The 10,992-nt window shown below is 31.1% G+C and overlaps 1 protein-coding gene across 1 annotated transcript; it reads right to left on the reverse strand.

Annotated features, from left to right (window-relative positions):
* Positions 1-609: 609 nt before the first annotated feature.
* On the reverse strand, positions 610-10,446 carry LOC110872358 (probable sodium/metabolite cotransporter BASS4, chloroplastic). Its single transcript, XM_022121137.2, has 14 exons — positions 10,083-10,446; positions 9,861-9,972; positions 4,514-4,621; positions 4,267-4,334; positions 3,996-4,074; positions 3,844-3,902; positions 3,679-3,747; positions 3,417-3,530; positions 3,306-3,327; positions 2,245-2,312; positions 1,469-1,554; positions 1,266-1,395; positions 1,066-1,167; positions 610-963 (listed from the first exon to the last, which is right to left on the reverse strand). Exons 1-14 carry the CDS (start codon positions 10,290-10,292, stop codon positions 880-882), a joined length of 1,311 nt encoding a protein of 436 aa, XP_021976829.1. The 5' UTR covers positions 10,293-10,446; the 3' UTR covers positions 610-879.
* Between the last annotated feature and the right edge of the window lie 546 nt (positions 10,447-10,992).

The raw sequence follows: 10,992 nt of genomic DNA on the forward strand, positions 1-10,992 counted from the left end.
GTACCTGATTAGCAGTCACCACACCAAAGAGGGAAGTAGACGTCATGTTCGTCAGATTGGTCTGGTTTCCCTTTAGGATGTATCTTCTTGATGGTAGTACCGAGTTCTTTAGGGTTGAAGAACTCGTAGTAATGGAGAGAGAGGAGGGGCGATATTGAGTGTGATGTTATGAATGTCTAACCCTAATCCCTCTCTAGTAATCTCCTTATATACACCCAAGGGGAAACCCAATTAGTTAATTAGGGTAATCTGGCCCATCAACAATTACCAACTAATTTATTATAGGTTTTAATATATTTTAATCCATATTATATAAATGATAATGACGGCTACTAGATTAAATATATAAATAAAATATTTAATCTTACAGAGAGACCCTTATACTCACGACACAAACCATCGCCTCACTATCTCCACCATAAGAGCGAGGATGTTGATTTATTTCAACGCAATGTCTCATGGGAATACTAACGAGCTTTGATACTCATTATGCACAACAAAGTGAAACTCGTTGCATAACATGCAACGCATAAGCGAAAAAAGAGAAACTACTATTTGAGAGCAAATTGATACATTATTGAATGAGAAAAACCAATACATGAGGATCCATTTATAGAAAATTCTAGTATTTATCATCAAACTAACAACTAAGAAATTAAATGCCATGATTACAAAAATTAATACGACAACTAATAAATTGCATGAGTTGGTGACAACTCAAGATGTACGTGTTAAATGAAAAATCAAGATAAACTTTCAAATTCAAAATGAGTGAAAGTTATACCCCACATTCTCACATATCCACATATAAGTCAGTCATTCAAGATTTCAAGTTATCGGACCCTTATCATTGTTACAGTTTACACCAATATTGAAATGTTACAAGACCTTCTTGACCTTCACATTGTCAAGTGATTGTTTCCTCTTGTTCCAAAAGCCTACTATTAAAGAGTCAATGATAACCTACACAAAAATGTTCAAATGTTAGTTATGTTTGTGAGTACATAACACACTAGTTCAATAACCTTTAATTTAACTAAAAACATATATAGATAAAAGATAAACCTGGCTTATATGTGCTGCAACACAGGGAAGAACAAGTAAACCAGCTTCACCAAACGTACCACCAAGTTGTTCCACAACGGCAACCAGCACCGACACAGTTTTCTACAAATAACTTAAACAGATCAAGTACGTCTTGTCTAAACCGAAAAGGTGCTAGTAATAATAAAAAAAAAAAAAAACTATTAGGCGATGAATGCTACCTGGCTCGCAACAAGCAAGAGTGTCTTATGATTTTCCTCTTTTGCAAATATTGATTTGCTGCCACCAGATACAGCACATAGGAGTTGTATCGCGATGGCATTGAAACACAACAGCACAAGGTGAAGAATCCTGCAGTTAATCGTAAAATTATATGAAATAACAATAATGTGGACAATATCAAAGGAAATTTATAAGAACATACGCGCCCATTAAGACAGCCACAAGAACAACTTCAGGTTTAACCCCTAAAAGCAGTGGCCTTGATTTGCTAACTTGTACCCAAGGGATCTGAATAAGATTATAATCAAATATAAAACTCAATAGTTAGGTTCAGTTCCTCAAGGTACAGCAATGGCAGAAATGCAGAATAAATTGATCATTAAAACTTTTTTACCAATTTGTACAAGATGAGCAACAAGAGGCGGTAGTTAAATATGTTGCTATTAAAGAAAAATTTGAAGGATTTTTATTATAATATTTTTCCTATAAATAAATATAAAAACCAAGCTAATGCAAGAGACATGAACCAAGCACAGTGAGCCAAGCCGAGTCTGAGCACTATTAGGCCCGAGCTTGGCTCGTGAGTAGTTTTTCAATCTCGAGCTTCCATTAATTAATTTATATACATTTATAAGAACCATGTGTGTATATTATATATATAGATATATATATATTATTTAGTTAGGTGTATCATAATTTTGTAATAATGATAATTATTATATAAACATATATTGAATTGATAAAAAAAATTATATAGATAATAAGCTTGTTTATATTTGCAAGCTAGCTTAAGCTTGACAAGTGAACCTCGGGCTTGTTTATTAAATAAACTTATTTTTATGCTCGAGCTCGTTTAAGCTTTGCTTGGCTCGACGTGAGCTTTTAGCTAGCCAATCTCGAGTAGCTCACGAGCGGCTTGGCTCGTTCACACCCCTACAGCGACATATAGCAAGTTAGCAACCACAAAGTTATCCTCACCAGACTCAGCAAAATCGCACCCAATGTAGATAAGTGCTTACGATTATTGTCAATAATATCTGACATGCCTGCAAAGAATATGAACTTGAAGTGTAAAGAAAAAACCAAATACAATGATGTAGTTTAAGATGCAAAGTATTCGAAGATGTGTGCATACTAGTACAATTTTTCACATCTTACACAAACATAATTTCAAAGTTAAAAGGCAATTGGGTTGCTTCATATTATAGGCCAAAATATGAGGCTAAATATATGTGGTTTAAAACTAAAAAAACACGAAGAATAAGTACCCGTGGTAAAATGGACGGGTTGGTAAGCTTACCTAGAGGGTCAAAGCCTTTGATGGGTCGACAAGGCTTGACCCAAAGAACTTTTTACCCAAACCTTTTAATCATTTTAAATAACGTTAATTAATATGTCTAGTATTATTATAGAAGTTACATTTATTTCAATAATAATCTAATTTTCTAAATAATATGACATAAGAGATTTAATGCATCATATATATATAATATATATATAGGGTTAGGGTAAAATGAAAATTTATACGAGTTGTGAGAACTTAGAGAACTTAGCCCCTTACGAAAGACTTTTTAAAATTTTTTTTTACCAAAAATCAAAAAAAAAAAATCAACTTTTTCAAAAAAAAAAAAAAAAAAAAAAAAAAAAAAAAAAAAACTTGTTTTTCTTCATTTACAACAGCCGTAAATGCCGTAAAAGTGATGTCATGCTTATGTCATCAGCTTTTTACAGCTGCTGTAAGGGGCCGAAAAACACCACTTCGATTTTTTTTACGGCAGTCCTTCTAAACATCTTAATCTAGGGGTATGCAAAAAATGGGGGCAAACTTGTACGGGAAGGTCGAGTTCTCTAAGTTCTTACATGTTGAAATTGTCACTTCTAACGCAAACCAAAGAGGAAGAGGAATGTGGTAATCATCTTTTGGAAACAATAAAAACCATCAACTATATGTTTTGATGATGCTTGCTAGGGACTCTGATATCTCATCTAAACATCAAACAGTTTATGAACCTGGAAAGTATGTAGAGTAGGAAAATCACCTTTAATAGATTCCCGAAAAACCTGTTGAAAGAAAAATAGCTGTTAAACTTATGAGGCTTATGACACGATAAGTGATCCGAACAAGTTAAACAAGATAAGTAGCGTGTTACCTTCCCTAAAATCAGAGGTATCAAAACCGTGCCGATAAGGCTTCTGAACATCTCATCAGCTGGAACAGATGCACCAACTCCACCAGCGATTAGTCGTGATATAGAAAAAGGAACCTACAAAGCTACAGCTAGTGATTATAATGTACATAATGTAGATATTAAATCCAGGATAAGTACTTCTAGTTCTATAGGATTCTAACTATAATCTGCTCTACCAGAAAAAAAAAAAAAAAAAAAAAGAACTGTTTTTTATTGAACTTACAATCAGAATTCCCAACAGACTAGATATCACGGTCATTGCGAGAGCCAAAGCCGGATTTCCTCCAGCAAGCTGCATCACAGGATTTGATACAATGGTCATAATTCATAAATAAACCTTTTTTTTTATTTACATAATTTATAAAGATTGCTTGAGCAATTAACTAACTGTGGTTAGAGCAACTCCACTAGAAATTGCTGTAGGCATGCAGTTATATAGAGCTAGACCTGTATGCTCAGATACATAGAAAAAATATTAAATATGTGGAAAATACAATATATAACTATACCACCAATTTGTCATTTTTCAGCTGGCGAGACCTGTTACAAATTCTTGCGGTTGTAAGCGAACTTGCACCATAATTTTCGAAAGGAGGGGTGTAAGCAGTAAAATTGAAGTCTGCATTGACATGAATAATATATTAGAGTGTATAACAAATCGATCACTAATTCGAAGACAAATCAATATTTTTTTAACTGTTAGCTAATTAGACTACAATAATAATAGTAAATGTTTCGAATAAAATGATTTAAGAGGCTGTATGCGTTATAAATAAATCATAATGACACTAATAAGATTTCAGGTTCATACTAGCCCAAAGAGCCCAACGGGCCATGCTTCAGCAGCCTCACCAACTTCTGCGCTACGCAGCGTTAATCCTGTATCAAGGAGAACAATTATCAATATTCAATCCTTTAATTTAGATCTTGCATACATGGAATACGACTGAATGGAGACGTGGATATTAAATTGACCGAAATGTATAATGTGTTGTGTTTATGAATTTAAGTAAGACAAATTTGCTAAGTACATACATTAAATTTATAAAAGTTGTTACCTGATATGAGGAATATCCCTATAATGCTGAACTTGGATACTTGATATCTATGAGCAAAACAACCAGGACTAGGATTAATGAGGGCAAATGCTACCCCTCCAATAAGAGCTGCAACAAGTTGATTAATAATTAATAAATCAAGCATCCATAAGTTGTAAACTAATTAGATACGTCGCAAAAATATAAAATCCGTCGGTAATAACGATATTAAAACATGGACTTATTTTGAAAGCAGGTAAAAAGACGAACGCAATAGTGACATTATGTACTTTCTCACACATTGCTTGATCCATCTACTTGAAATATTCTAAAACTAATGTGAGAAAATGTTGATACCCAGAAATCTATTTTGATTCGACTAATTAGTCCCTTAAAGTAAGTTAAAATTTTTAAATTATTTATATACAATTAATTAACAACATTTTTATGCATAGGGTGTTAAGCAATGATTTTGAATTATTTTATACCTCATTAGGTTATAACCTCGTGTATTATACAGAGTTAAATAAATAAATTTTATATACTAAATAATAAAACAATATATCTTTAAAAACCTCATTTATTATACGGGTTGAATAAATATAATTTTATATATTAAATAATAAAAAGTTATAAATCATATTGTACGGGTTGAATAAATGTAATTGTATATACTAAATAAAAAAGTTATATCTTTAAAACCACGTGTATTGCATGGGTTGAATAAATAAATGTACAGTTGTTTATCAAATAATAAAATAATACATCTTTAAAAAACCTCCTTTATAACACGGGTTTAATAAATGTAATTTTATATACCAAATAATAAAAAAAATTACATCTTTAAAAATATGTGCATTACACGGTTTGAATAAATGTAATTTTCTGTACTAAATAATAAAAATATATATATCCTTAAAAAAACCCCGTGTGTTGTACGATTTGAGTAAATCTAATTTTATATATCTAATAATAAAAAGTTATATCTATAATAAATCTAATTTTATATCTGTACTAAATAATAAAAAGTTTTGTAAAATCTATTTGATACCAAACTAAACAAAACGTTCAAATATAATTAATTCAAATAAATAATATTATAAATGAGAAGGAGATTAAACTAAATAATTGTAGAATTATATATAGGCCTATTATGGTATCTTTAACTTCCGTTTTGACGAATTATACTTATATGCTCTGGAGTATTATAGTCATATGCCTATTTTTAACATATTTATCCTTTTTGCTTATTGATAAGAAACATGTGAACATCACCTTCTAAGTGTTCTTAGTTTCATGTTTACTTCCTCTGTTTCCTCTTATCCTTCTCCATTATATTTTGTAAACAGAATATCATCATGTGCTAATTTTACAAATTTATCAAACCGAAAATCATGTCCTAGGTAGTCTTAGTATTATTGGAATTTCCATTTGATTCATGGTTTCTGTTAGTTACTTCGAATTTACTTGTTTATTTTCTGTCTGAGGTATGCGTGTATCCCAAAAACGTGAAAGGCTGAAACCGGTAACCACTTCATTTAGCTGCAGTGTGATGACAGTTTAAACCCATTTAGCTTTTTTTTTTTGTTTATGATCTACCCAACTATAATATGAGTTCAGCTAATATGTTCAGTTTAATTTATTTCATTACGTACAGGTCGGTACATAAAAGGTTTCGTTGAAAGGCATATAGTGATGGGTGCTGGTCGATACATCTTAGTTTTATATCTATTTATGAGCATTACACGGTGGAGGTGAGTAACGGTGTGAGTGGTAGTTGATGGTTTTTTTGAAGGTTGTAGACAGAGAAAGCAGAGGGTGATGGTTTTAGGTTTAAAAAGAAATTACATTTCAGGCCCTGTACTTGTGAAATTAAAAAAAAAAGTCATCAAACGGTTGTTTCTAACCCAGTTAGGCATTTGGATGAAAATGACAAAAAGTTACAAATGTGGGGGGGCTATTTGGTACAAAAAATCATTTTGGACTAAAATGGCAAACATGCCCAAACCTCATGGACGATTTTGGCAATTAACTCTAATAATTATGCATAAGATATTAAACTAATAATATTTAGTAGGAGCATTATCTATAATATAAGATATTAAACTAAATAATATTTAGTAGGAGGGTTATCTATAATAATTAGAAGAAATTAAACTAAAATTATAATTATCTATAAGAGATGGTTTATTGTGATGACAAGTGTCCCAAATATAGTTTCTTTTATTATATAGTATAGATTTTTGGGTTTTTTTAATATATTTTTAATTTAAACCCAAAAAATCCATCCTTTGCAATTTTAACCCCACAAGATTTGTTTTTTAATTTTAACCCAAAACTTTTCATTATTTGCAATTTAACCTTACAACTTTTTTACTTTCAACTTTGACCCCCTATACTTTTCAATTTTCGCAAATTTTCGTTTTACGTTTCGTTCTAAATTTTGGGAGTTAACATGACGCAATGTGCGTGTGTAGTTCAACGTTTTTACGTTTCGTTTAAAATTTATTGAGTTAACATGGTGCAACGTGCATGTGTGGTTCAATATTTTTACGTCTATTTTTTCTCGTTTGGCATGTTTGTTGCAACACGCAAGTCCTAAGTAGACTTAGTGTTGGTGGTCACTAGCGGATACATATGCACGGTGCGTGCACCCACACATATAGCGGTGCACGTTAGATTTGAAAAAGAATATATATGTGTTGATAAATGTTATACATAGTTAATTAACTTTTGCCCATGAAGGTCTGTAAACGAACCGAACGTTTATGAACTGTTCATGAACTTGTTCGACGGGAAGTTCGTTTATGTTCTTTTATTTAATAAACGAAAGAACACGAAAAAAAATTTGTTCGTTTAATTAAATGAACGAACATGAACATACCTTGTGTTCGTTCATTTATGTTCGTGAACATTCTTTTATGTTCGTGAATGTTCGTTTATTTACGTTCGTTTATGTTCGTTTAAATTTTATTAAATACATAAATAGTTATATTTATATAAATATTAGGTTTTCTAACTAGTTATATAAATATAACTAATTAGTATATCTATGAACCCTTATTTGGATGTGTTTTCGGATGAAATGTAATATATTAGACTTGTTTCTTCAATCATGTTAATTTATGTTTATTCAAATATGTTCAGTAAATTTTTTTTGTGTTCGTTTGTGTTCTTTATGTTCATGAAATGTTCGTTTAGGCTTTAAATGAACGAACATAAATGAACACGAACATGCCCGATTTCTTAATGAACGAACACGAACAAAAAAATGTGTTCGATTATATGTTCGTGTTTGTGTTCGTGTTCGGTTAAAATTAAATGAACGAACACGAACATGCCTATGTTTGTGTTCGTTCGGTTCGTTTACAGGCCTACATGACGTTATAGCATAGTGACATCTTAGGAGTGAGATAAGGCTTGGGGACCATTAGGTTCTGGGTTCGATTCCCACAAGGGGGTTTTCGCAGATTTATTGGGTTTCCTCCTAAATTAGCGTATATGCATTATTGACTAGTGGAGATGGATATGATCGAGTGGTTCCTTTAATGGCATGATGATACCTCAGTAATCCATTAGTAATCCAAATTTATCGTAAAAAAAAGTTAATTAACTTTTATTGAACAAAAAAAAGCTAAAAACGTAAGGCCATAACACGAGTATGATGTTATGGAACATATGCATGTGTTGTTGGATATATTTGCACATAAAATCCAATTAAAACAAACACGGTGCACATGTGTGCATGTAACAAAATGCATAGTTATACACATGTGTATCATCAAACAATACATATGTGCATATATATGTATTAAAAAGAGAAAAAAAAAAGACGAACAAGGCGCATGGGTGCCTAGGCCAAATATCGACGATGTTACTACACATGGCACCGTTGATGGTGCTAAGGTGATGCGTGTGTCAAGATGTCATGAGGCTCATTTCAAGGCGGAGGTATCAAAACGCTTAAGGTTTTGACGTTGCGAGTTAGTGATTTGTCATAAGCCATATATGGTCGCCGCTTCAATTCTGCAACACCAATATGTGATGGAGAGAGGTTGAGTTCAAGGGAGAGAAGGTGTTTTGTGGGTGAATGGTATTTGCAGATAACATAACGAAATAAACTGATACCAGCTGAATTCTTGTCACGACGTGTGACAGAATTTCAGTAGTTTGTTTGTAAAATTGATGATACTTCTAGAGAGAGGGAGGCTTATATTTGTTCATTGATCATGTGTTTCGTCCACTAGCATCCATTCACTCCTAGAAATCATTTCTTACAGCTTACAAGTGTATTTTAGAGCATTCATATCCCATCCCCATTTCCAACTACATTCATAAATGTGAGGGAACATGAGGGAACATGAATATTCATTCCCCATATCTTTTATTTTTTATTTTTAATGGGTGGATGTGAGTGGTAGAAAAAAAAATAATAAAAAGAAGAATAAACAAGTATTATTTAGTTGAATAGATAAAAATATCATGAATGAGATGTAAGATGTAATAAAAAAATTGAGAAACAATTTAAAAAATATGATTTTTAATTAAGTTATTAAATTATATGGTTAGGGATAGAAAATGGAATCGCATTCAGTTTCTTAAACTGTACGAGAGTAAATCACTGGTATGACTTTTGGTTTTTTATGTATAAACGCCAACACATTTTAGGTGTTGTTAATTAATTACATGTGTCATGTATCGTGTATCATACATGTCATGCATGTGTATCACATGTCTTTAGATTATTATAGTATTTAAAAGATTATTTAAAAGATATCTGCTAGAAAAGATATTGATGGAAGAAAAACTTATATTTGGAGGTAAATATACTAATTAATTATTCCTCTTATGAAAAGATAGGATTTGTTAATATACTACTCTATAATTTAATAAACAAGCACATTATTTTTTGGATTGCAATTCTGGCATATAGACTTTTATTAATTGTTATAATGATTGTTGCTTTAGTATAGAAACATGGTTTTCAAAACGGAAATTAATAAAATTTAAATCTCAATTAAGTTATACAATGTCACAAAAAAGAGCTTACTTAATTATTTACTATTTCAATATCATAAGGTAACACAGAAAACTTAATCACGTATACAGATTTTTTTTTAAACTATGTCAATTATCAATAAATAAATATTAAAATTGAAATGAACAATAATTGTGGGAGTATCAGTGAAATCCATTTAGCTAAACTAACTTAAAGATTTAAATAAAGAACTTAAATAAATACTGTAAGGATGAAACTTTTTAGTGATCTACTTCAAGGTTTTTAGAAAGATCACATTTTTCCATTTATCCTTAAATTTTAGGTCTTCATTTTTAATAATCACATAAGCAAATAACATTAGTACATTACCTGTTGGTAGAAAATTGGAAGCAACAAATTTCAGCAGATGTTCTACAGATACCAGAAATTTTGGTAAACCTGACTCTTGAAGAAGGTGATCTCGACCGCTATGTTCCTGAAACTAGAGTGAAAAATGTGTTTTATGTTATTTTACAAACGATGCTCTTAAACACATTAAGTTCTATATTGGAAAGAAGTCATATAAATGAATGAAAAAACTAACTAAAATACCTGATCTGAATTTTGGCATTTTCGGATGCTTTTAGTTTTAGCAATATAATGGAGTTTTGGTGGAATGATCAATGGAGTTTTACTGATAATGGAACTAAAACAGTGATCACCGCGGGTATTAAGGTGTGACAACGGACATAAGTTGTTCCTTGATCGAAAATGAGTCGTTTCGATCATTGTAGGAGAGGGTTTAACCATCATTTGAAGCATTGTGAACAATTGCTACACTTGAGATCACACTCAAATTGTATTATTGGTAGTGGTTTCAATTCTCATAGTTAGCCACATATACATTGTTTTTATAGGCATCTATAAATCACAATGTCAACTTATCTCCCCAATCTCTTCCTCTTTTTTTTATTCCGTGGCCATCCTCTCTTTAATTTGGTCGTGGCACCCCCAATTAAATGAATGGGACTTGAATGAATTAAAAAAAACAGGATATGGTTGGTATGCATTAGAGGATTCACAATTGATTCTTCATCTATATCTTTTTCACCTTATGTTACATCATATCAAAATGAGAACTATTTGAATTGAATTAATATATCTGTTAGGTTACGACACACACACAAAAAAAAGATATGATTGATATAGCATTCAAAATTAATTTTCTATCTCTATAATAATTATATTAAAAATAACTATATTTTCTTTATTCTTTTTCTATTAAATAATGTTTTTTATACTTTTATCATATCTTTTTTCTCCCTCCTCTATTCACAACCATTTTTTAAAATATTAAAAAATTATAGAGGGCATGAAGAGTGTTTTCTCTAAGTTTACTGATTAATAGTAACATTCATGCTCTCCTCCACTCACAACCACTTTATATAATTTAGAGAATTCACTCACATAAATACAGAGAATCGAATGTGAATGATGTCACAAGTCACATGTTATAAAGCTA

The sequence above is a fragment of the Helianthus annuus genome, chromosome 8 (genome assembly GCF_002127325.2).
Source record: "Helianthus annuus cultivar XRQ/B chromosome 8, HanXRQr2.0-SUNRISE, whole genome shotgun sequence".
Taxonomy (NCBI): Eukaryota; Viridiplantae; Streptophyta; class Magnoliopsida; order Asterales; family Asteraceae; genus Helianthus; species Helianthus annuus.

Excerpts from the sequence above, each read along its gene's own strand:
- LOC110872358 (XM_022121137.2), bottom strand. The coding sequence starts at position 10,292 with ATGCTTCAAATGATGGTTAAACCCTCTCCTACAATGATCGAAACGACT. Across the intron at positions 4,622-9,860 it reads TTCCAATTTTCTACCAACAG|CTCTTATTGGAGGGGTAGCA; the intron begins GTAATGTACTAA and ends AACTTGTTGCAG. Across the intron at positions 2,313-3,305 it reads TTTTCGGGAATCTATTAAAG|GCATGTCAGATATTATTGAC; the intron begins GTGATTTTCCTA and ends TATTCTTTGCAG.